General features: G+C 42.0%; 1 protein-coding gene across 1 annotated transcript in view; it reads right to left on the reverse strand.

Moving 5' to 3' along the window:
* ELP3 (elongator acetyltransferase complex subunit 3) overlaps positions 1-27,240 on the reverse strand; it is a 709,210-nt gene that overhangs the window by 674,445 nt on the left and 7,525 nt on the right. Inside the window, exons 3-4 of the mRNA XM_069233774.1 lie at positions 16,898-17,036; positions 3,241-3,311 (exon numbers count right to left, since the gene is read on the reverse strand). Of these exons, the coding sequence (XP_069089875.1) occupies positions 3,241-3,311; positions 16,898-17,036 (210 nt within the window). The remainder of the gene's footprint in view (positions 1-3,240; positions 3,312-16,897; positions 17,037-27,240) is intronic.

The raw sequence follows: 27,240 nt of genomic DNA on the forward strand, positions 1-27,240 counted from the left end.
TTGCCTGCTTCCCTTACCCTAAGTTCATCATCAAATTGCATTTGCTTGAGAGCAACACATTTTCCCGGGCCAGGATTGCCCCTGCCCCACTTCATCATCTCTCTCCTTTTCCATTTTTCAAGATTCCCACATACCAATTGTGGAATAACTCTATGCTGTTACCACTTGACAACTGAGGTGTCCACCGTGACTTGCTCTTAGGACCACTGTTCACACTACAATCAGTACTTACATCTAAGTCTTTAAGGACCTTCTTGTGGTCAAATTGTGCTCATCTTGACCCCATGTATATTTTACATTATTTTTCAGGATGCAAGGACCATGTCCCTGAGACCTGTAATGGCCGCCACAATATATTGTTTAGGTTGTAGACAGCAAATCAGATTTAACTAGTCCCAATCAAAGTGGCCAAACAGAGGATATCTGTACACCAACAGTTCAAATATCACTAACTTTTTAACCCCTTCATAACCACTCAGAGCCCCTGTTTTGGCACGAATTTCTTAAAAACAGCTCAACTGATTTAAACCAAATAATGAAAAGCAAGCTTTTTGAGCAAAGTTCTAATTTTCTGCCAAATCTGGTGTAATTCCATTCAGCCATTTTTTCAGGTTTGCTTCCCAAAATTCCCAAAGGCAATTAACATGACAATTCAATATTTTAGGAACACCTCCCCACCTTTTGTTTCGCCCCGGCTTGACGGATAGATGTGAAACTCTCCAACAAGGATCTGAGGTGGATGAACTTTTTTTTGGAAAGTTTTGCTAAGCTCCGCTAAAAAGAACCAAACTTCTTGGCAAACAAAAAAAAAAATCTTTTTATGGAAACTGACCTAACTATAATGATACAGTGGAAACCATCACAGTGTAGCATATAGTTTTTTTCTTAAGAATACGGTTAAGAACATAGTTTTCTTTTTTTTTATGTTAATACTCACATATTCACTTGCCTTCGATTTAATGTTCATTGTGATGTACTGACTCCCGATGTAGTGCCTTTGGTATAGTGACCTTAAATATTGTAGAGGTATAGTTTCTTAAATAGGCCTACATAATATACTTGGATTTGTGTTTTGCAATCTGTTTGACATTGTGGGAAACAGTTACAATAGCTAAACCTCCTCACAATGTAAGACTGCGCTAAGTGTTTGTGTGCTAATGTTGGTAGTGTGCTAGTGACAGGACTCCCCTTAGAAACTGCCATTGTCTTGCTTCTTGGTGGTTATGCTTCTCATTGTTTTAGCAGATTGTCAAAAGCAATTTTTCCAATGCTTTGTAGGTGGGGCTGCAATCGTGATATATAGTATACCAGGCTACTGGCCTTTCGTTGCTCCTTTAGTGTTCACGAAGTACATTAATAGGGTCTGAATCAGTCTAACAAACCAGTAATCAAAAGGAATGAACTCCCAGTGAAGGCTATGGTGTGCTTTGTAATACAGCTATAATTAATGCAAATGCTTAGAACAATACTTTCGGACCCATAGCTTATTTTACATCTCTGACCTCTGCTCTGTAACTCTCAAACTTTGAGAACATGTGTGGCATTGAGAAGTATGTCATTTTTTGATGCAACATCACAACCTTCCGCTCTCTGATGGTCATGTTGATTTGTGTCCTATCTTCTTATTCACTCTCTGGATTCTATCTATACTTGAAAAATATCAGAGAATGTGGGTACGGTCACAGAGTCCAGATTGACATGATGGCTCTGGGCAGGAAAAGGAAGACTCGTCCACATTTGAGTGACTAAGCTGGAATGGTGCCACTGCTCTATTTCTATTGAAGTAGGCATTTGGCACACAACTGTACTACTCTAGAACCTTGCACAGGGCATATGAAGAAGTGGACCTGGCTATGTCAACTTCAAGCCAGGCATTACAATCACTGCTCGTGCACAGCTGGTAACCTCTCTGCTGTATGCATGGCAGTTAATGGTAATGTACTGTTTTAATCAGGTGAGTCTTTCTTCTTCTCCGGCTTTCTTTCAGCCTTCAGATCACAGGTATCATTTTAGGATTAATGATTCATCTCTTCTAGAGGGGTGAAATGCATGAAACTGGAAAATCAGCCTTACCGCTTGATGTGTAAGGATACTCTGCCCCAAGAGCTATCTTATGTTTTCTTGTTCTTGGCAATAGCATTGTCCAGTGCTTAATTTGTATTTGGTTTTTACGGTGCTGAGCAGAAAGCTGCTAGAATGAGCTGAAAGAGAAGGGAGGGGCTTTAAATGAATTAAAGGGGCCCGAGAAGGCTTCAGGATTACGCTGCCTCAGTATTCAGTGTTCCAACATTTAATTGCAGCAGCCGCGTGTTTAAGAAGAGGGCTTTGGGCACCAGCACGTTTTTATTTACAAATTAAGCACTGGCATTGTCTCGCACCATTCTCAATAAAAAACACTTTTCTGTAATAAGAGTGGTGCAAATACCCACAAGGGACATGTCTCTTGCTCATCTACTGCCTTTCCCCAACATTCTAGCACCAAATCTTGAGAAGAGTTTATATTTAGCAGTAGTTCAGGGCTTTGATGAATCATAGAGTGAACATATACAGCACGTATAGTTAGCAGAAAGCAAATTATGAAATTAAGCAATAATTATTTACCTACAGTCTCATTACAGACGCTCCCTGAATTAGCTCACATAAAGGTTACAGCGATAGAGGCCGTCTATCACTGCAAATCAGTCCCTGTTCGACCTTTCACAAGCCTGCTGCTGCAGAGAATAGGGAGTTTACAGGAGAGAAAGAAGAGATCACGACAGACTTCTGCTAGCCTACCTAACACCTTCAGCCAAGAACACGAACCAATAGGCTTCTTTCAGGGTCGATAGACCATCCAATGGTAGTGTGAGCCATGAGCCACTTAAAGAATTCTTGGCTTAGACTAAGGAAGCACCGTCCACCTTTCTCTGTAGTCCAGGCCTGTTCAACCATAGGAGACTGAAGCCCTTGTATGTGAATATGTACAGTATATATATATTTTTTTATTAAAAACAAAAGGTATTGGCTAACACTAGACCTAAAAACTATGTAATGTAGATAGAAACATCAAATTTAAAATTACAAGCTGTGCACACTGAAACACTCTGGTCTTCAAAATAAAAAAATATGTACAAACTTTAGTTCTCAGCCAATACACTCAGGGAATCAAATATGTACGTACAGCTTTTCAAATAAATACATGAATGCAGACTTTTTTTTTTTTTTTACCACGTCTACATGTGGCATATAAGGTATACTCACACACATATATTTCCCGTAAAAGTGATGTGGGGACATCTGTGAGGTTTGCACATGACTGCAACAACAGCAATCTGCAAAAAAAGCATGCCAATGAGAAAATGAGGCAAAAAAGGTCACATAAACAAGCTCCAGTGTTATTTATAGTATCTTTAGTTAAAGCAGTCTCAAGCAACAGTGATGAATTTTGCAGCAGCGGAGCTTTCAATGAAGCACAGTGCTATAATGTCCATTTATGACCTGCACATTACACTGCAACAGAACTTTAGTGTGTGCATTCATATGTGCTGGGAAATATCAGATCAAGCTCTAAAATAACACAAAAACAGAGAGCTGTACAAGGAGGTAGGTGGGATACATTGTCAAGTAAGGGTACACCACCAAATTCAGTTTTTTGAGGGGGCGTATTACCTACTATACAATTGCCACCTTTCGCTTGTTAATCGCTTCCTACTGTTCAACTATATTAAAAACATACACCTAACTCCTTTAGTTTTGATTCCTATTGTACCTCAAGGACCTAGAAAATGTTAAACATTCGCTAGCAAGAGCGACAGGATTTATTGAAAGGTCAAGTGGTTTGACCCTTTTAGTTTATCTAAGTGGCAAATAATTAATTTGCCAGTGACAATGTCTCCCTCTCAAATTGTAAAAATTCCATAGGACTGAAAACGTTAAATGGTATCTGGTTCTGACATTTTGTTTGTGTGTTTAGTTTTCATGTACAGAAATAGAAATTAAATTTCATCATCAATGAAGCAGCTTGAAATACAATGTTCAAAGATATCATTTTACGTACACTTTCAGTAACACACACTTTTACCTAGGCTATACTTGGTTGACTTGTGCGGCTAACAACACAGTTTGTATTTTAAGGTATTCTTAGACTTCCCCACCTCTGGTGTGGTTTTACCCTTAACTTTTTGAATTCTCCCCTCATGTTTGCTGAAATTTGTTTTGTTGAGTTTAGGATTCTGTGCACTTTTCAACTGCTAACCAGTGTTAAAGTGCTTGTGCTCTCTCCTCTGAACATGGTAAAATTGGCTTGCACCCAATTGGTACATGTATTTTACTTTCCTAGTAAAGTGGTACTACATGTACCCATTGCCTGTACATTAAATGCTACTAGTGGGCCTACAGCTAGGCCCATCCGCAACGCTCTCCTTGCGGCATGCTCCACTGCGAACTGGGCTCTTCATGCCAGCCTTTGAGAAGATGTATTTTTCAGCTAATGTAGTTCCTGCATTCCCCCTGTGCTCCATCGCAGTTGGCCTGAACTTGTGACTTTATCCTCGTCTACCATGACCAGATAATCGCAAGTGGCGCTTTGTACTTTCATGTGCTATACTTACCTAAATCTTTGAAATTGCATATCTTCGGTTCAACTGATTGGATTTTTGTCATTATTTCTAAAAATGTACTGTATTTTCCTTAATTGGGGGTGGGATTTTTGTTGTGTTGTGTTTTCACTTTATTACTGTTTATCTGCTTCATAAGTACTTTACACATTGCCTCTAATTAAAGCCTTACTGCTTTGTGCCAAGCTACCAGTCAGATTAGCACAGGTTAATTTGGAGTTTGCCTGCATTCCACCATAACAAGAATTGTGGTTGCTACATGAGTAGGTTTTCACCATCCTCAACCAGTAACCAAATTTCACATAAAAACTCAATATCCTGTTAAGTTTCACAATCTTTCCACAAAGCAAATTCTTGTTATTTTAGTGACTTTTGTACTTCATCCTGACAAAGACTGTGGTTTTGCTTGAGAAGGGTGTTCAACCCACTCAACCAATAGCCCAATTTCTCACATGCATGTATGATTATTTGTTCCTAACTGGCGTCTGAAAGGTTGGTAGGGCTGATGAGCAGGAAATCACTAATCAGCTAAACAGTGTCATGTCAGGTGTGGTACTCGTAGCCACTCTTCCTTAATATCACATAGGACTAAACCCGCAAATACTTCAATGTCACACCTAAAATGGAAAAAAGCTACTCTATATGTCCAAAAAGGCAAGGTTCTGCTGGTTCAGAAGCAAGGTCTGAATGAGAGTGCCAGATGTGACAAAGAGGCAACGTGGCAGAATGCGCTAAGGATCCTCTCGCATGGATTCAGAGTAGATCATATGTTAGCAGGAGTTGGTCAGATGCCAGGATGGCCTGTAAAAGGCCCACAAGGCTGTATACGGATCAGCCTTGTGATAGATTTGACTCTGAAAGGTTAGTTCAGATTGCCACGTCTTAGACCAGTGACTTAATGATTAGCAGTGCAGGCATAGTTAGTCACGTTTCAGGGTTGCATCAAATAGGCCAGCTGCCAGGTGTGCATCTACAAAGAGAATGGAGTCTGGGGCCGAGAAGGTCATGTTAAAAGCATCCTAACACATCTGAATGACTGGCTCATCTCCATGTGATCCACATTAAGTAATCATAAATACACAGAAAAAGGGAACTTTTAGAGATCATGTTCAGTCAGAGGAGTCTCTTAGAACTCTTGTCAGTTAACATGTGTTTTCTGTTACCCAGTGCGAAGTGTTATCAATCTCGAAAGAATGAAAGGCTGAGTGGATCCCTCAGAATCTGAACCTATGAACATAGGTTCAAACACGGAGGATATATTAGTCAAACAAACTTAATGTAATCATGTTGACAAATTATAAAAGGTACTTTATTTTACTCCAACTGAAAGAAAAAGTATTGAGATGAAACCTGGTGGTTATTTGACCTTTAGGTTTAGTGGCAATATGTTGATTTTTCAAAGGCTGTTATAAAATGATTTGATTGTTTTCTACCTGTGTGTGTTCTTGTCTTGCATAACAATGTCTATATTTATACTTTTGTAAAATCCCACTTCTAGTTGAATAAGCATTAATTTACGTTTTTGCATCACAAATTCTGTCCATTCATAACAACACATGTGCATTAGGGTTAACTGTACGCTCTCGAACTACAGATACGAAGGCGCAACTTGGCGTTTGAAGTTGGATTTCTGAGTGATTAAACTCCTCAGATCACATGGCTGAAAAGCGTTGGAAGGACAATATTTAAATTGGGTGACTTGATACCTGTAAGTTTATTGGCACTATTTTGTACATAGTGTTTGTCCAGTAAAGGATATCAGGCGTGTGAAAAGGAGGCCTGGGTACGCTTTTAAGCTGCAGGGTCATTGTTATAGGAAAACATTTTAAGAAGGGATCTAGCAAGAGTGAGTTCCAAATGTTTGGTGATTGTTCTGATAAATGCCTGTCTCCTTTGGAGAAGGACCTCTGAGTAGGAGGAAAGCCTCAGCTTGTTGGAAAAGTACATTAGAGAGCATATGTTCATGTAGATACATTTCTGACTTCTTAACCAGGACCCTAAGGTCCTAACCATGCACGCTCAGTTTGCAAATTGTTTGATCCTGAGCATTTTTACTCTAGAGCTCACTGGGATCTAATTAAACACTAACAGTAGTACCACAAAAAAAGTTGGCCAGTCTACCCAACCTGGGCTTACGATAGACCTTTATTTGTATGACAAGAGAAGAACACCAGCATTAATCCTGCTCTAACATATTCTCAGAGGAGACTGTAGCAAAAAAGGAAGGGGGATCTCATTTTTTAGAGAAAGGGGCTCTTTCTTAGAGGCTAGCGATGACGTAACTGGACATGGATGTGACCTTCTCACGTGGGGCGAGAATGTTTTCAAGTTAGCCAGTGTCTGTGGTGTTAGTGTAATCTAGAGGAGGGTTAACTAGAAAGGCAGGCTGGAGCGAGGAATGTAAAACTCTTCCTACTTCGGTTTCCCTCGCGATAGGTCTCTGCTCATAAATATCAATATGTAGATAAGTTTACACGGCTTAAGGTAGGTATCTTTGGTCAAACAGTGTTTTATAGAGAGTAAATCCTGAATTCCTCACATTGAGAGTAATAGTCCAATTTTAATTGTCTTGTTACCTGGCGTCACACTGCCATCTGGAGGCAGGCAAGGTGTTTTACTGTCTTTACACTTCTGTTTTTCAAAAAGAAAGAATTGTTCTTTCTGCAAGAATACCACCTTGTGGCATCCATGCCCTTTCTTGAATCCCTGGCAGGGCCCCAACTCTCCACAGCAAATGGGCAACAGGGAGAGCACCGTCTGTAGGCACTGAATAGCCCAGTAACTCCCACTGCCTCCTGTCCACTGGTATCAAAAACCCTCCGAGGCCCACACCGGAGATTAAAAAACAACAACCATGCAGTATGTAATTTGCCTGCGGTTTGGGAGTAGTATCCACCCGCCTGTGTGCAAATCATGAGGCACAGGCCGACTGAGGTCTACCGCCATTAGGCCTCCCCCCCCACCCCCCCCCCCCCCCCCCCCCCAAAAAGGAGAGCATAACTGCAACTCGAGAGAGGCAAAACTCTGTTGGCCAAAGGAGACACGCGCACTGCATCCGTGAGGAAGAATCACTGCCCCCGTAAGCAAGCACGAGGCGCACATTTCAAATCCTCTGACCTGAGGAGCTTAGACATGAAATATTGAGGGACTTCACTGAAATATTCAGCCTTTTCACAGATCTCCACCGGTTCCAAACTGCCCTGGGAGTAATGCCTGCCCAGGTTAGCTTTGCCTTTGGCATCCTTTTTGCACGCCAGGATAAGCTGCCATTATCAATTCGATAAGACCCCTGCAGCCACAGTCTGCTAGATAACTGCCCCGGTGTGAAGAATACCAGCTCAGGCAGCACGAGCCCCTTGCCCCATGCCTCCTCCCCAATGTGCATCAGCTGTCCGACTCACAGGCCTCAAACACCAAACCCCATGCTTTGTGTCAAAGATCACCAGCATGAAAGAATTCACCCGCAGGACGAATGGCTGTCCAAAGTTTCAGTGACCCTGATGTACACACGAGAATTAGGGAAGGGAAACGACAAATGAGATAATGAACAAGAAGAAACCTAGGGCCTCATCTCCCTTTACATAAGATCCGGGCACACATAGCGCTTTAACAGTCTGATATCCATCTCCCAGCACCCTTGACCTGGCTAGCGCCCTAACCCCAGCTGGCGCACCATGTGACCTCCTCTATCCGGAATGAATGTGAGCTAAAATGCGGGGATCAATGTCTGCCAAAGACAGGGTTAGCGCTCTATACCCTGTTGAACGGGGACTGCGAGGAGGATCCTATCTGCATGTATAAGAAAAATGACCATCTGACAATGAGGTTAGGCCTTAATAAAGTCTTCTAGAGCACAGATCGGGGCACACAGTACCATCTGATGTCCTCTTCCAATCTGGGAACTCACAGAGGAGGTGGAAGTAATAGTGTCAGACACCCCAGACATGGGAACACTGGGAAGGTGGACGCCACCCCTTCAGTCAGGCTTCGAATTTGTGATCAGTTGTCCTACTGCAGTAAAGGCCCCATAGAAAGTCAAACAGAAGGATGCATTCAAAAAGAGAGCCTCATAATCAGTCAGACAAGTAGAAGGAAGGCAACCGGTGGTCCTGCTAAGCTTGCCCAAGGCGACCGACCTACAGTTACCAACCCTCGCATCATTCCTAACCCTTTATCATCTTCCGAATGTGAAATTTGCCAGAAAATTGTGGGCCTCAGAGACTCTGACAAAGAAGAACAGAGCCACAACGTGCCCGGGTTGTAAGATGTGGCGATGTCTTCCTCCCTTCCCCCCGTAAAAAAAAAAAAAAAAAAAAAAAAATTCAACCCAGGACCTGAAGCTGAAATCCCACTCCTGTCCTCCCACTCCATAAAAGACAAGTAACACTCAAACGCCCCTAGTTATGTTCTTCTGGAGACAGGAGTAAGCCACTCTTTCAGCTGAACAAAACCAAGGTAGACTCGGCAAGAGTGATTTACAAATTGAGCATGAACCTTTCCTTCTGGAAAAACACATTAAGATCCCTTTATGGCTAACTATATTCAAGCAGGGCCGGTGCACAGACTCCAAAGGCAGCATCACTACTGCAGTTTACAAGGCCAACTCCATTCAGTGCAGACTACATAATTTGTGTTCAACGGAAAGTGCCCGTAACAGACCATAAATGTTTTTGAAAAACACTTAAAACAACATAATAATGTGGATTAACTAGCCACTCAATACCAAAGGACTGGTAACCAATGGTTGGAAAAGCTCTGCCTTTATAGCTAGCGCTCTGGAGGAGTCTTAAGTAGCCCCTTCCACACAGGTAAAGATCAACACAGTGTTTAATCTTAGACATCTCATAGCCACATCACAAACCATCCAGGTACATCTCTCATCCCTTCCACCTACCTCTGCCTGTCCTCCTCCCAGTCTCATCAAGGCTTCAGCGTGGTAGACCCAACGCAACAGTCACAATGGGAAATGGAATGAAAGCATAACGAAAAATATGAAACACGACATGGGACTTGCAGAGTATTTATAACCACCAGTTACCTACAGTGATTATTTGCACACGTATCTCTAATCTCTCCATCAGACTTCTAGGCACTGCGCCCCAACATAAGACTCTCTGAACACTCACGCACAACAGCAAAATGCTAAGCAGTTAAGATCAGAACACCACAAAGCTCTTCCAACCATGTACTCCACCAGGATGTAGCCTGTTACCTGCCCGATAATGTGCTTTGGTGCCCCGCAACAGGTATACAACATTACACAAATGTAAAAGGAACAACACAACATACATTTCAAGGTCAAGCATATGCTAATTAGCCACAGTTAAACACCTTATACAATGCAAGAAGTGTTCAAGGGGCAATCTGAGGGGCACGCGAGCAGGAAGCACAATAACAAACACTTTCACACCCAGACACAAGCCATTTATTATAGAACTTTGTTCTAACACCGAAAGGTAACTTTGTGCACAACAACGACGAAGATCAAGCAATCTTTAAATATTTGAAGTTACTAGACCGTAAGATTATAGAGTTTAACAATGACATTTGGTTCACCATTTGCTTAAGATATTTTGAAAACTAAACCGCAGTTACATTTGACATTTTATGAATTATGTATTTATTATGGTGCTTTTAGGCAGTATTCTGCCAGCATCCTAGGCACATCTTGATCTGACAATGCTAACTCCTTGACAACAGAAACGATCTCCACTTGAGAGCTGTGTGATAAAGAGTTTGTAACCGACATTTGAAATCCATTCACTTACAAGGGAGTTCACATCAGAATACCGTCATCACGGCTAAGATTGCACTATTTTGAAATGTGAAAACATCCACTCGGAAAAACAAAGTAGCACCCAGTTTATTTTTGGGGTGCCTAAGTTACAACTGGCTAGAGCGCAAGAAGGGAGTTATGTGGTCTCAACATGTAAAGGTAATTATATCATTTTGGTACTCATTTTTGGGACCAACCAGACAAGCTTTTTTTTCAAATTAGCAACAATATATAGCACTTTTTATAATACTTTTCTTTGAAAAATAGTCACAACAGTTGTGAAAGGACCTCTTACAGATAGAGTCTTGCATTGTAACAAGGAAATAGATACTAACCTATATCATCTTCAATCTCTATATGGAGTCCATTGGTGATCTCCCCACAGACATTAACATTAAAATTCATCAATACACAGACAACACCCAATTGTATTTGAAATGTTCCCCTTCTGTAGACATCCTGCACCTCCAGCATGGTCTGCACACAATCCAGATCTAGATGTGCAGCACCTACCTGAAGCTTAATCCCACCCAAACAGAATTCCTGCAGCTTGCCATGAAGAGGCATCAAATAGTCACATCCTGCTCAACAACACGAACCTGAACTGATTCGAACCCACCTTTCATCGAATGCCAAGAAACCCATTACTAAGACAACTAAAGAAGCAGGTTTGCCACACACTCTCCTTAAGAAAATGAAATCAATTCTCCCAAAGAGGGACTTCAGAACTGCCATTCCAACACAGGTAATCCTGCATCTCAGTGGTGGCAGTGCGCTGTTTCACAGACTCCCAGGCTCCACACTGGTCCCTTCCCACCAGCCTCTCGAAGGGCAGCACACCTCATCAAGAGCTTGAAGAAACAGGACCACATCAACTCCACATTTATTGAACATCACTGACTCCTACTGTCAGCCGGCACCATCCTCAAAGTCAGCTGCATCGTCAACATGCTATCAAGGTGGACATTCCTGTCCATAAGGTTGACAAGCTCAGCATCTCAGGTGGCTCTTGGAAGCCCTGCAGCCTGGAAATCATTAGGCTGGAGATGAAGAAAAGAGAAAAAAAGCAATACCAACAGCCCTTCTCCATCTGTTTACCCATGACCTGGTGCAACAGATTTATCCATTAGGACTGCCCCAACCTTGTTCGGATTTAGAAAACCACTGAAGGCCCACCTCTATAAAGAACACTGCCTCTTGCTCCAATAATAGTCCACTTCACTCTTAATACAGCTCTCTGCTGATAGGAACACCCATTACAATATTGTGGAGGTATCAGAAGACAAGGTGATTTTCACAATGAAACCTTTCTGAGTCAATAGAGACATCTACGATTCACTCTACTAACTAATCATGAAATTATACATAGGTATAGATATATAAAATACTGGTTGTTAGTAGGTAGTTATAGTTAGGAGCTAGCTTCCACAGAAAAGGCGTTTTTTGACTTGCCTACATCTTTGGCACCACTTGACAAACCTTCACGAAATGTTCCCAAAAAAATAGTGTGCCCAAGAATATTGTTGTGCATGGGAAGTTTCGGGGTGATCTGTGATGCGGGGGCAAAGAAAAAAGGGAGAAGGAGGCAAAAAAAAGTGCATTTCCCATGTTAATTCCGATAGGAGTTTTGAACACGACTACAGCCCGAACCACTGGACGGAATTACACATTTGGCAGAAAGGTAGCTTTTGGTAAACAGATTACGCTTTTTGTTAATTTGTGTAAATCCATCCAGCAGCTTAAGAGAAATTCAAGGAAAGCCAAATTTGTATATCTAGAGGCGCAAAGGCTTTGTGAATCCTAACAATCTCTGGCAGAGCTCTGATTAGCCGCCCACAATTCAACCAGGAAGTGTTTGCAGCATTTTTAGGCAACTTTAGCTTAATCTCAAAAATAAACATAAAAAAAAAAAAAGGGGGCAGGGTACGTTTACCCTTAAGCACTGAGCCTTGGTCCAGGGGTCACCCTGGGACCCTCTCCCCAAGACTTAAAGCATGTTTTCAAAATTATCGGTAAAAAATGCAGATATTCGTGAATTTCCCCATGAATTTAAAAGGAAGAAAAGCCAATCGCGGGTTCCCACGCTTGCTTTCAATATTTACTTTCTTTTCCGTGCATAGACATAGGTTTACTCTGCATCACGATATATGGAGGAGTCAGGATGGCTACTCAATCTTTATGGGACTTTAGAGAGAGCATTAGGGTTTCAGTTGCTGCCATCAGAAACGATGCAAGTTGGAGATATTCTCTTTAAACCGCATGCACTATCTGTGTCGTTTGCAGGGTAGTTCTTATGATGCGATGCTATGCTATGCTATGCATTAGTATAGCTTCTTCTGATTACACCCTGGCATATTTAGTTAATACCACGACTGTAATGCATTATACAGCATCATTTTGTTTCATCATTGTGTCCTAGAGCGGAAGGCTTCTCTTATGTCAACAAAATGCGAGTTATACTATAAACTCTGTCTGCGTCACTGCACTGATGCGCCAAAGGGGAGTGATCGTTTCATTTACTGTCCCTCAGCTACTCGCCTGAGCACGCCCCGTGCCTGTGCGTTGTAATTTTCTTAAAAGTGTTTCTAATATTTGTAAACGCAGCCGGTCAAGGTTGTGCACATCAGCAAACACGGAGGTAGATGCATTACCAATGGCAAGCCCCGTCTTTCTGGTCGTGTTATTTCGTACAATTAACACTAGGTGGTGGCCGAGGACAATGAAAAAGTTACAAAGCCTGTGTTCTTCGAATGTAATTTTATTCGCGGTTGAATTAGTAAACTGAGTGCTGCGGGGTGCGTTCTCCCACATACCTCTCCAGCAGAAGTGCTCTGCAGCCAAAGCTTCTGTTCACTGTAGATAGTGTTTGAGTTTCGCTTATTTATAAGGAGCTGTGATCTATTTTATCATGGCTTTGCTCTGACCCATATCAACAGCGTACAAACCCACCCACAGTCTGTCAATAACCGAGAGCATCACCCCTGCTGGACGAGTGCAAGTTTGTTTCATAGAACTTATATAACTTAAAGACTAATGGTGACATAAGCAATTTTTTTTTTCTTGAAAAGTCAAGCTAGATCTTTTTGCTCCACTGAATTTTGTTGCTGATTGTCATTTTCTTGAGCAAGGTGTTTTAAATGTTAGGAACGTTATAATTAGGAAATAGGTTTTTAATTTTGTTTTTTAAAGTCACTGAATTTACTCGTACAACACCATAGAAATTCAGCAGTTATAGTTATAGTTAACTGAAGTAACTATAACTCGCGTCCTAAGGTAACTATAACTCGCGCCCTCACAATGCACTGCTAATAACCCCACATATTACATTACCCATGACATCTTTAATAACATCATTCATAATACCAATGTAAAATTTGCAGTTAAATTATTGAGGACAAATCTGTGCACAGCGGGGGTGCAAGTTATTGATAGGTTTGGTTATAGATAGGTTTGGTGATTATAGGGAGTTGGACAGGTCCTGCAACCGTGCTCGGCTGTGGCTGTATGTACGTAAAGTAATTAAAACAACTTTATGTTAAAAAAACATAGAAATTCACTGAAAAATCTAAAGGTTGGAGGGACTGCTGAATTTCTACGGTTTTGTGTGTGTAAATGCAGAACCTAACTATAATGACCCTGTAACCTTTGTTTTTTTAAGTGAATATATATATATGAATATATATATTAAATATAACCTACTCGCAACTATACCAAATACCAAAAAGCACAATCTGTGCACCAAGATCTAGCTTTCTGCCAACTTTGGTGTACTTTCGTTCAGTGGTTCAGGCTTTAGTTGTGTCTAAAGACCCTATGGGAAAATGCATTATGGGACCCCTCATCACCTTTTTCTCTGCCCCAGCTTTATGAATCACCCCAAAACGTTCAACTTAGCACCTGACCTGATCGCTGTACTAGTTTTGAAAATGTTGTGAAGATTCGTCAAACGGCATCAAAGTTATTAGCAAAACAGTGACGGCCAGCAGGACCGATAGATAATAGACAGATAGATAGATAGATCCTACTGGTGATAGCCAGTAGGTAGTTTTATTAAGGACCAACTTCTCCCATGGAAGAAGTGTTTTTGATTTTGCTAATAACTTTGGCGCCGTTATATGTATCTTCATGAAATTTTCAAAAATAATGTACTGGTTACTTTAGTTGCTCTTTGGAAATTTTCGTGGTGATTCGTCAAATGAGGGCCAAGAAAAAGAGTGTGTTCCAAAACAATTTCCACCTATAAAAAGTCTATGGGGATTTTACAATTTTTAGACATGGCTAAAGCCTGAACAGAATTACACCAAATTTGGCAGAAAGATAGATCTTGGTTTTCTTAATTTGGTGAAAATCTGCTCAGGAGTTTCAAAGTAATTAAAGGAAATAAAATATAGATACACAGGGACGCTGACCCTTTGTGGATCCACCAGCTGGACATCCGCAGATCCGGAGGAAAGCACGGCCCTGATTGACTGGCTGCAACCAGAAAGCTGCAGCCACCATTTTGTTTGTTGCTTGGGCCACGGGAGGGAAAAATAAAGTGTGAAAACACATAAGAGCTCAAGATACAGGTATCCTGACCCCACAGGACAGATGGAGGGGTCCCTGACGGACCTCTCATGGGCAAGAAATTTCCTCAAAATGTTTTTGGCCAATCCGCGGATCCACCATGGGGCTGAGCGTGGCCCCCCCCCCCCCCCCCCCCAGTGTAACTTCGCTAAGGATCCAAGGATCCGAGGCACAATGCAAAAACAATTTTTAAAAAACATACACCTCTCACACACCAACCCACCGCTGCGCAATGCCTTTGTCGTTGTGCGGCATGGGGTTGGGTGTGCATGCAGGGGTGGTTGGGTGTAGGGCCTGGCCACAAGGCTCTGCGGCCAACCCCCACTGCGCACGGCCATAGGCAGTGGTTGTATTAACGTATGGCAGTGATATTACTTTATGTTAAAAGAACCATACAAATTCACTGAAAAAAAGGTCACAGGGACATTTTAGTTAGGTTGATATTTTACCAAAACAAAACCATAGAAATTCAGCAGTTATAGATAGACTTATGTGAGGGGACTATAACTTGTGCCGTATAGTAGCTTTAGACCATGAGTTACAGTTTCTTAACATACGTATAACTATAACTGCTGAATTTCTATGGTTTTGTGTGGGCAACACGTCAACCTAAGTATAACTATAACGTCCCTGTATTCTTCGGTATTATATATATATATCAAACCAAAACCCTTTCAGGGATAGAGCGACACATAAATTATGCAAAAAACAAAGGAGAACTCTGGGAAGTTCCCAATTTTAGGTGGAGAGCTGCTCTAGTAAGGAGCACCCTGCAACACTAGCGACACTCTAGATTTGCTCACCTCAAATGTCTGCTTATCTAGCAAAGTCTTTAAGCATAGGATTAGCACAGTGCTATCTTCGCCGAGCTAGATAGTGACAAAGTCTTTTGCCATTTGTACAGCAAAATCTTTAAGCATAGGATTGACATAGTGTCATCCTTGCCGAGCTGTAAAATGACAAAAGCCATTTACCACTCCAGGCACAGTATTACAGCTTTGGACTGGTCAAATACCATCCAAGCCAACCTGGAATGAGTAAAGCAACCCCTGACACGTGTTTCGCTCTCATTAGAGCTCTTCAGAGGGGTATAGCTTTGTCCAGACACAAGGGAGCACCCAGTATAAGTCAAACCAAAACCCTTTCAGGGATAGAGCGATGCATAAATTATGCAAAAAACAAAGGAGAACTCTGGGAAGTTCCCAATTTTAGGTGGAGAGCAGCTCTAGTAAGGAGCACCCTGCAACATCAGCGACACTCTAGATTTGCTCAACTCAAATGTCTGCTTATCTAGCAAAGTCTTTAAGCATAGGATTAGCACAGTGCTATCCTCGCCGAGCTAGATAGTGACAAAGTCTTTTGTCATTTGTACAGCAAAATCTTTAAGCATAGGATTGACATAGTGTCATCCTTGCCGAGCTGTAAAATGACAAAAGCCATTTTTTGCATATATATATATATATATATATATATACGCATACACACACATTTATAACCTGTAGCCTTTATGAATTTTGCACAGAATAATAAAGATCAAATGCACTTACTATTCAATGCATTTAATAATAAACATAACAAATCATGAAATGTACCATAAAAACAGCTGAACTGCACATCTATGCATTGAAATTAAAACACCTTATAAAAAGGTTGTTGACATGAAAATGTCACAAAGGAAAAAAAAAAAAAAAAAAAAAAAAAAATCGAGCTAAGAAAATAAAAAGCATAAATGCGAAATGGAACTGGAACACCTACTTATCCAACACAGGTAAAAAGTCATGGTCATGTAAAATGTGGTCAAAATTGACAACACGTTATAGGCCAACTCAACATTATTGCAAATCATTTGAACAGGGCTGACTGTCTTTACATTGTACATAAACATTGTACTTAAATGTCACTTTCTAGATCACAGAGCAAACTTCAAGATCGGACACCGATGTTTCTTCACATGACTTACCCCACTGGCAGTCCGGATGGGTTTGGCCTTCAGCTTGGGTACAAGGACTTTCCGATGCTGAGCAGGCACTGCAGCGATGATATCCACCAGTCGAGGCTGAGATGAAAGCCCATACTTGGCAGAGGTTTTGGTTTTTAATCTAAAATTAAAAAGCACTCATTACTTTTGTAACACATCTGCACAACTTCAATTATTTTGCTTAATTTGAACATAAAAAACAATTTTACTGTTACACTGCCAATTACATTTCACATACATCCGATAAAGGTCAAGTACACGGGAAATATTTAAGAACTGAAGATCGGTACACATTAGGAGATAGATTTCTTTGAGGATGTATTCATGAATGTAAATCTCTTGTTATTTTTAGAGCACTTAATACAGTCATTTAAAGAGTTTGCAAGTGCAACCTATTTTGGCATCCAACAGAATTGAAGCACCGGGAGATAAAAGTGAAATACCTATCATCAGACACTGTGGTCAGGTCTTTTGGTGCTAAAGTCAACAACCTTGGCACTAAACATCTTCACAATACAAGAGATTCCAAGCTTGCGGATGTGGCAAATCTAATTGTGTCAGCTCCACAGAATTTGGCACCATACATATTAAAACGTACCCCCCAAGAATCAGTCAGAGTTTGCGTAGCAACTTTTTGCAATCACTAATTTTTTTTGCAACCTGACCTATGTACGAAAAGGTCAGGTCACAAAATAAGGAATTAAAATGAGCCCGAATCTGAGCTACCTCATTTATGTCCATAAGGTAGATCGTTCATTGAGAGTCACTCGGACTGGTGTCCATCAATGGGATGGCCCTCTGCTAGGATCAGCAGACCACGTCTATGATCACCTATAAATAAAGTAAAGTAAACGTCTTTTTTTTTTTTTTTTAAATATAGCCCAGTTTCCTCAAGGACTGGGATTACAGTAAAAAAAAAATGTGTCCGAGACTGTAACAAATTGGATTATTAGTTGTGCAGGATGCAAGTCCAGCGCAAGTAGTAGGTCCACAAGTGTCTCCTTACTGGGAACCAAGTAGCACATTGTAGCACTTGAGTCTCTCATGGTAGTGTAGCAGTCCAAGGCCGACTCAGGGGAGGTGGTGTGGGGGATAATAATATCCATACTGACTCATAACAACAACACTCAAGAAATGGTTGTCATGGCAGTGCTTTTGCTCTGAAAAAAGGAAAATTACATTTAACAAACGTTACTAAATATTATGCATTAATTTAACAATATGTACATTAGGAAGATGGCAAAGCCTTCAGTGACACCCTTACATCACATTTGACCCCCTAGTAGGTCATGAACCGCATAATCACACTGCCCCCATCCATACCAGGTGCAAAATCAGAATATAAGGGGGTGACATTACATAAAGGGCAGGCCTACTGGCTTTGTCAAGGGTCACCACAAACATAAAACAGTAATCACATTTAAAGATTCATGGGGGCTGCTAAACATCGTGCATCCTCTGACAGCATGTCAAAGTGACAAGGTCTTGGTGGTGCCCCTGGCCCTACCTTGGGACACCACAAGAAAAGAGAGAGATGCAGGTAAGGCTACACTGGGCATTATGGGGCGCTCCAGGCGAGGAATCCATGCATATCTAATGAGCAACCTTGCGCCACATTTCTTTTCGAGAGTTCCCACAGCCTTCACTTTTCATTGGTGGCCCATGGGCGAACCCCTTACCTAGCTACGCTGCAGCAGCCTTACCTTAAAAGGCAGACAATGGCGGTAAACAAGCTCACTCCAATTACCATGAAATTACTGTGAGGGAGACACATAGTGAGACTCACTCACAGTATAGGTCCAAAAACCAGGTGATCAAAGGCATCATACACATAAGTAGGTGATAGCAGATGCCTTAAGGGGCCGCAGTCATTGGGCGAGGTGGGACAGCCGCAATCACGGTCTTAGACACCTATGTACAAAAGCTGCATGACAGGCTGCAACCTCCCCCTTGACGCTTCTTCCGCTTCGCCTCTCCCAAAGCTGCTGCTCATGTGGCCTGTTCCCTTAGATACCCTCACCCCAACCCAAAATTGTTTCACTAATGGAGGCACTACTGAGAAGCCCTCACAATATACATTAGTATATGGGCCCTCTCCTCCTTCTCGTGTCCCCTCAAGATTGTTGTTCCTATGTATATTGCTACCTGTGTTGAGCCCATTGCTCTCTCTACCAAGATAGGGTGATATCTCCCATCTCGCTAGCCAATTTTATAGATGCTATTGTTGTTCTTGTTGCTCTCTCCTTGTATTGACAATATATTACCGGATGGAATACCTCAACATACGTGTGAAACCGTGTCTATTCTGAATCAATGAGTACCTTAGTCCCTTGAGTGGTTGCTCTATTGTGCTCATCCTTTCGATATAGGTACTACGGCTATCTACGATGTACAGGGAGTGCAGAATTATTAGGCAAATGAGTATTTTGACCACATCATCCTCTTTATGCATGTTGTCTTACTCCAAGCTGTATAGGCTCGAAAGCCTACTACCAATTAAGCATATTAGGTGATGTGCATCTCTGTAATGAGAAGGGGTGTGGTCTAATGACATCAACACCCTATATCAGGTGTGCATAATTATTAGGCAACTTCCTTTCCTTTGGCAAAATGGGTCAAAAGAAGGACTTGACAGGCTCAGAAAAGTCAAAAATAGTGAGATATCTTGCAGAGGGATGTAGCACTCTTAAAATTGCAAAGCTTCTGAAGCGTGATCATCGAACAATCAAGCGTTTCATTCAAAATAGTCAACAGGGTCGCAAGAAGCGTGTGGAAAAACCAAGGCGCAAAATAACTGCCCATGAACTGAGAAAAGTCAAGCGTGCAGCTGCCACGATGCCACTTGCCACCAGTTTGGCCATATTTCAGAGCTGCAACATCACTGGAGTGCCCAAAAGCACAAGGTGTGCAATACTCAGAGACATGGCCAAGGTAAGAAAGGCTGAAAGACGACCACCACTGAACAAGACACACAAGCTGAAACGTCAAGACTGGGCCAAGAAATATCTCACGACTGATTTTTCTAAGGTTTTATGGACTAATGAAATGAGAGTGAGTCTTGATGGGCCAGATGGATGGGCCCGTGGCTGGATTGGTAAAGGGCAGAGAGCTCCAGTCCGACTCAGACGCCAGCAAGGTGGAGGTGGAGTACTGGTTTGGGCTGGTATCATCAAAGATGAGCTTGTGGGGCCTTTTCGGGTTGAGGATGGAGTCAAGCTCAACTCCCAGTCCTACTGCCAGTTCCTGGAAGACACCTTCTTCAAGCAGTGGTACAGGAAGAAGTCTGCATCCTTAAAAAAAAACATGATTTTCATGCAGGACAATGCTCCATCACACGCGTCCAAGTACTCCACAGCGTGGCTGGCAAGAAAGGGTATAAAAGAAGGAAATCTAATGACATGGCCTCCTTGTTCACCTGATCTGAACCCCATTGAGAACCTGTGGTCCATCATCAAATGTGAGATTTACAAGGAGGGAAAACAGTACACCTCTCTGAACAGTGTCTGGGAGGCTGTGGTTGCTGCTGCACGCAATGTTGATGGTGAACAGATCAAAACACTGACAGAATCCATGGATGGCAGGCTTTTGAGTGTCCTTGCAAAGAAAGGTGGCTATATTGGTCACTGATTTGTTTTTGTTTTGTTTTTGAATGTCAGAAATGTATATTTGTGAATGTTGAGATGTTATATTGGTTTCACTGGTAATAATAAATAATTGAAATGGGTATATATATTTTTTTGTTAAGTTGCCTAATAATTATGCACAGTAATAGTCACCTGCACACACAGATATCCCCCTAACATAGCTAAAACTAAAAACAAACTGAAAACTACTTCCAAAAATATTCAGCTTTGATATTAATGAGTTTTTTGGGTTCATTGAGAACATGGTTGTTGTTCAATAATAAAATTAATCCTCAAAAATACAACTTGCCTAATAATTCTGCACTCCCTGTATATGTTTGTAATATGAAAATGCCAATAAAGAGATTTAAAAAAACAAAACAAAGGCATCATGGCAGATTAAATGAGCCTTTAACAAGAGAGAACTATCATTGTTCCCATGGATGGTTGCCTACTCCCAAACGAACTTTAAACATTTTTTTTATATAAGGGTAGTAACCAGTTTATTGCTAACGAGTTACTATCCCAACTTGAGAGGTGGTAAATTTTCAAAGTTTTGAAACGAGATTACGTTTGCAAACCATTGATACATAGGGTCTGAACTGGTATTTGGGAGGAAAGCTCAAAACACGAATTTTCCCTTACCAATACCATTTCTAAACATAATTAATGATTCAGAAAAAGGTTTTACAAATTGCTACATGCAATAAATACATAAGAAAAATGGTTTTAGCATTCACCAACCCTGAAATTTACAGATTTGGGGGGGGGGGGGGGGGGGGGGGTCTGAGGGCTCTAAAACTCTTCATACATTTGGTTCATGGTTGTGAAATGCGTGGTATGACGAAGTAAATATCTTTTAAATAATTTTTTGTATTTTAGACTACACAACCATGAGACTGAATGCATTACAATTATTTCACATAAGCGAAGATATAGACGTTTATCACATAAACTGGACAATATACCCTGGAACAAATTCAGTGAAAATAGTTAATAGCCATAACTAACATATTCATACAAATGTAACAGAAAACACCATAACTTAATGCAACCACAACGTTAGAGGTGCAGCTCAGATTTCTCAGTCTATACATAAAAAGCCAAATTGTCATGCCCATGCCCTGTCCATGCACTATCAACCAGGAGGGTATCCCGCGCTGCTGCAGCGTTAGCCTGGCCTGGGACTGGAGTGTGCGTCTATTCCAAGAGCTAGGTCTTCCGCTTCGTACGGAATCCAAGAATTGAAAAAGCGCCCTGATGTGTAGCGGCAGGTTGCTCCAGGGTTTACGACCGAAGTAGGAGAAAGCCCAACCGGATGAGGGTGGGGTTTGGTGGGGTGGAGCAGAGGTTTGTGAAATGAGATTCAGCTATTGAGGTAGGTTGGGCCTGTGTTGTGGAGGGTTTTGAAGGTGTGCGAGAGGAGTTTGAACTGCCCTCGTTTGTGTATGAGAGGTAGGTGGAGCTCCCTCATGTGCAGTATGATGTGCATGTAGCACAGTAGGTTGAGTCCGATTCTGGCTGCTGCATTCTGAATGGTTTGGTCATCTGGTGAGTTGCTTGGTGTTACCAGCACAATGCGTGTTCCCGTAGTCCAGCTTGTTTGTGACAAAGGCGTGTGTGACGAGTTTTGTAGATGCTAGTTGGGAGCCCTTTGAAGATTTTTCTCTGCATCTTCAAGCTGTGGAAACAGAAAGCTATGACTGAGTTAACATGTGCGTTCATGTTGAGTTGGTTGCTGATGATATTCACAACGTTCTTGGTATGTGTGGTTGGATCTGGGGCGGGCACGTGGGGGGAGAGGGGTATTCAAATTTAGCCAGCTACTAGGTGGAGTCTTCAGGAGAAGAAGCTCTTCCTGAAGATCATGGTTTCTGTCTCGTTGGCATTGTGTAGGACATTTGGTCTACATCTAGTCTTGGTCAAGGCTCAGAAACGACCCTTGTTGAACTCCAGCGATGAGATTGCAGGAGTCCACAGATTAGAAGGCCAAGCTGACTGACTCACTGTGTCCTTCCAGTCAGGAATGTTCATATCCATATTAGATTCCTATCTCATGCAGCGGCTGGATTTGGTGGGACACCGTGTCGAATGTCATGGAGAGGTCCAGGAGGATGAGGGCAGCTGTGTCTCCTCTATCCAGGATCATACAGATGTCATCTGCAGTGGCATTGAAGGCCGTTTATGTGCTTTGGTTGGCTGTGAAGCCAGCTTGTGTGGCATCAAGAAGTTGGTGGTTGTTGAAGAATAGGTTGGGTAGTTTTCTAGGACTTTGGCCGGGAACTGTAGCAGGTAGATGGTCTGTAGTTAGCAAGTGTTGCTGGATCCCACAGAAGGCTTTTTGAGTAGGGGGATTATTGTGGCATGTTTCCAGGTGTCCAGGATGGTCATTCCAGGTGTTCGGCATGTTTTGTTTAAGGTGGTGAAGATCAGGTCCAGGTGCCCAGCGGTGTGTGTGGCTCCTTTTATATTTTAGGTGAGGCAGAGGTTTCATATGTTTTTGAGTAGTGTGGTTGAGTTTGGGTCAGTATGGTCTTTCAGGTGGAAGATCAGGTCTCCGAGGAGGATGAAGCAACTTGAGTCAAGGATGTAAGTCCTCAATGGTGTTGGCAAAGTTGGTGTGTGTCCTGGTGGTCTGTATAATGGTGTGAATCTACCATTCAGGGTGAAGTTGGCTGTGATGTGGAGTCTGAAAGGCAGGTGTTTCATGTTGCTAGGAGTTCTACCCAAATTGGTGGTGCAGCTGATGGCCTCCTGTAAGAAGATGGCAATTCTGCTGCCTGGCTTGTGCAGTGTCCCCTACTTGGCGATCTGGTAGCCAGGAGGGATTTTGTGGCTATGTAGGCAGCAGAAGTGAGGTTCAGCGAAGACTCCATGAGGGACAGCAGGTCTAGTGCATGGTCGTGCAGCAAGGTATCAAATCTCTGTGGGATGTTTGGTGAAGGAGCCTGCATTGAGAAGTATGCAGGAGAATGCGAAGTGTAGTGTGGTCAGTGTCTGGTGAGTGTGGGTGTGAAAGAGTTGGGTGTTAAGTTCTCTTAGAGCATGGGTATTGCATAGTGTGTGTGGGAGAATGCATTGTAACTTCAAGGTCACCACAGGAGAAAGCATCTTCGGCGTTGTGAGGTGTAGCAAGCAGAGGCAAGGGTTGAGAGCCCGGAGGGTTGCACGCTATGAAAACCTTACTGGAAGTAATCAAGATTCCCAGGTAACAAGTGTTGTACAATATAGCAAATAATTTGCTACTGGTATCTCCAATGTCATCGTATCATCTCAGAGCTACAAGGAAAATGATGAGATGCTTAAAAACCATAGCGCCTTATTCAAAAAAGTGGTGCAAGGATGAGGCAGGCCCTCTATTATAACTAAATGAGTTCTGCCTGGGCCTAGGAGAAGCTACGGATCTGCAGAGTGTTTAGCAGAAAGAGTAGTTTTGTGGTTTCCTTGCTGTCAATATCCCTGGATTAAGTAGCTTGGAGTAGAATTCATTAGGTGTCTCTCTGCTGAACGGGTCTCCCTTCTCATTTACAGCGTCATTAGATTGAGATTTACCTTCACTTACTAAGTAGCTGTTTCCTCATAACATGGAGGTGAGTCACCCCTCCACTGTACGAGAAAAGGTACACCAGAGAGACTAATGCATACATGGCCCATCTGCTGTAGTAAGTGTTACTACCAGAAGTCACAAAATATAGTTTTTAATTTGCAGTTTTATTGGTAAAGAAATATGTTCATTATTAAAGGTGACAACACAGAAGCTGATAACTACAAAGAGGCCCAGAGAGCGCTTGCCAAACACAATGCCCCCACCACTCCATTAGTATTTCCACATTTTCCCACTAACACTACACAACTCTTCTCCTTCCACCTTACCACTCATGCAGACTTACTTGTCAAAATCAAATCTGCAAAACCATCATGCAGCCAGCTCACATTTACAGGCCTCAAAAAATGTTTACCCTCTGGTCCTCCCCTCCAATGTTTTTTTTCTGAATTTCCCCACTCATCACTTTAAGGCCTGCATTACTTATTACTACCATGGTGGTGGGGCTGCAGTGGGACCCCCAGCTCTGCCAGGATCAGGGATCCCGGTGGTCTGGCGGTCCTAATCCGCCAGGGAAGCGCTGCCCTGGGGATTAAGACCTCATTCTCCGCCAGCCATTTCATGTCGGTAGCAACGCCATGAAATGGCTGGTGGAGAAAGGGTGCGGGGGGCCCCAGGTGGGCCCCTACACTGCCCATGCACTTGGAATGGGAGTTCAGGGGCCCCTCAGGTTTCCGCCCACTGACCTAGTGGGAAACTCTTAAAGGGCCTGGTGGGGAGGTAGCCAGTATGTCTGCAACCTCCCCGTCGGTAGTTTCACAGATGGTCTAAACCGTCCACCGAACTCGTAATGAGGCTCTAAGTTTTTAGCTCTGATCTGCAATCATCCTGCCACAGCTACTTCGATGGGTAAGGCCCATACCTTCCTGCTGGATCCACAGATTTACAGCTACCAAACTTACATTATTAGTTTACCTTGAAAGAATATTTCAAATGTTCTCATCCGCTTCCTTGATTTTCTTGTATGTGAAGGAGCCCAGCCTTCATTTTCCACCTGTTTCCTTCGCAACAATTTATTTATGATTTCCTCCTTTTTTATTTGGTCAAAAATCTTGAGGACTAGCTTTTAGATTTCATTTACCCTTTTATTTAAGTTAAGGTTTTCATTTTAGCAGTGTGTTTCATTCTACTCTTTTTTTCCCTCCCTCTGCATTTCATTTCCTCTCTTTTTATCCTTGCTTGGCGTATTGACAGAACATGCTTTTGGCTACAGACTGAAAAAACAGGCTTTGCCTACAAGAAAAATAAGAACATCTGTGACTATGGCGGTAAGGTCAATACAACTTTAAGGGAAATCTGCAGCCCTGATTGTTGCATGTGGTATGCCACCAGGAACAGGTAATTATAGTAATTGTGTAGCATGCAACTCAACATACAACACTCAGGCATTCGAACACAGAATCTTCAAAAAGCATTTTCCATCAACATGCATAATGTGGTTTATACCATCATAATACATGCTACTTATTGTGCATAAGCCAGACCACTGAAATCCAATTCTTAAATATGCCGGCACAAGAGTAGGATTAGGAGCCATATAAAGAATGCCAGCAGAATACTTTACACTAAAAGGCCATTAAACCAATTACTTAAATGAGAAATTGTTGAAGGTGTAAGACCACCTAGGAGGGGTACCAACATCAGGTATCGACTGCTGTTTAAGGAACCTTACTTATTTTTTATATTAGATACAACCAGGGACAGGCTCAATGAGTCATTAATGTGGCAAAACCTGACAACCATAAATTAAAGCCCCTACCTACCCAGGCTAGGATATGCCACTTCTTGACATAGTGAGATATCTCTAGCCTATGCCATCAATATATTGAAGAAATTGGTGTAATTACAGAGCAAGTTTACGGGCTCTAATTCTTACATGAAACCCATATACCCTAGGTGTTTACTCCGGACATACTGATATTTTTGCCATAATGCATTTGTTTGCCTTTATAAAATATATCATACCCCATAATGAAGTTGCTTTCATTATGCGCAACTGAGTCTTTGCACAAATTTGGCAGTGAATTCCTCTGTTTCTACAATACATCACTATAACAACTAGCTTTTCCATGACACTGGTCATTGGCAGAAAATGTAAAATTAAATATCAAGGATGTTACTCAGAGTTATACTCCTTGCAAATGTGCATTGGTACTGAGCTATAATCTATCCGCTCTAGATACTTTTTTTTTTAGTTTCTATGGCCTATACATACTTTTCAAATATTTTTCAGGTATTTTTAAAATCTATTCATGGTGTGCTATGGGCTTATTTCAAGAAGTATTCCCATTGAAGTTCTGAACTGCTATGTTTTCACAGTTTTCAGAATGCTGCCCTTCTGTGGATGAGGCTCAGTTTATTAAGGCCTGATGTCAAACATATTTTGGGGGTCTCATCAGAACTAGTTTTACTGACTTCCAAAATTATTCACCCATCCAACAACGCTTTTACAAGGATTTGGATCAAACCTTTATTCATCCACTCCTCTATTCCATATACATATGGTTTCAAAGACATCCCTTTTTCTACCTACTACCATCCATGCACACATGCGTCCATCCATTCACCTGCTGTAGTGATATTTGTGTTTTACCATTGACTTCATGTCGCACCACTTTGCACCTGGCTTAGCTGCACGCCGTCACATTAGTGGTCATCAGTTACAGACTCCATTTTGTATTCAGCTTAGCCTTAGCTTCACCGCCACGTTAAAGGTGCAAGTAGTTTTCAGTACAAAACATGTTATGCAATGTATTTTCTATTCTGCGTGTTCCTTTCACACCGAAGGGCTAGGACATAACGTGGAGGAGTCAGTCAGCAGGATAAGGATGTACTAGAATGATGTTTATGGTATAGCAGGGAACGGCTTAGGCCTGGGAGAGACACCTTGGGATACTGGCCAAGTTCCGACGTGTTTCTTTCAACCCTGACCTAAAATAGCCTGCATTTTTTAATACTTCTTACATAGCGGGAGGGGTTTTTCCAGAAAGCTCTTTCCTCGTTTGTTTAAGGTATATAAGAGACCAAGATATAGCGTGGGAGATTCAGAGACCTCAATCAGGATTTAGACGTTGAATGCCTGATATATTTCCAGTGAG

The sequence above is a fragment of the Pleurodeles waltl genome, chromosome 5, assembly GCF_031143425.1.
Source record: "Pleurodeles waltl isolate 20211129_DDA chromosome 5, aPleWal1.hap1.20221129, whole genome shotgun sequence".
Taxonomy (NCBI): Eukaryota; Metazoa; Chordata; class Amphibia; order Caudata; family Salamandridae; genus Pleurodeles; species Pleurodeles waltl.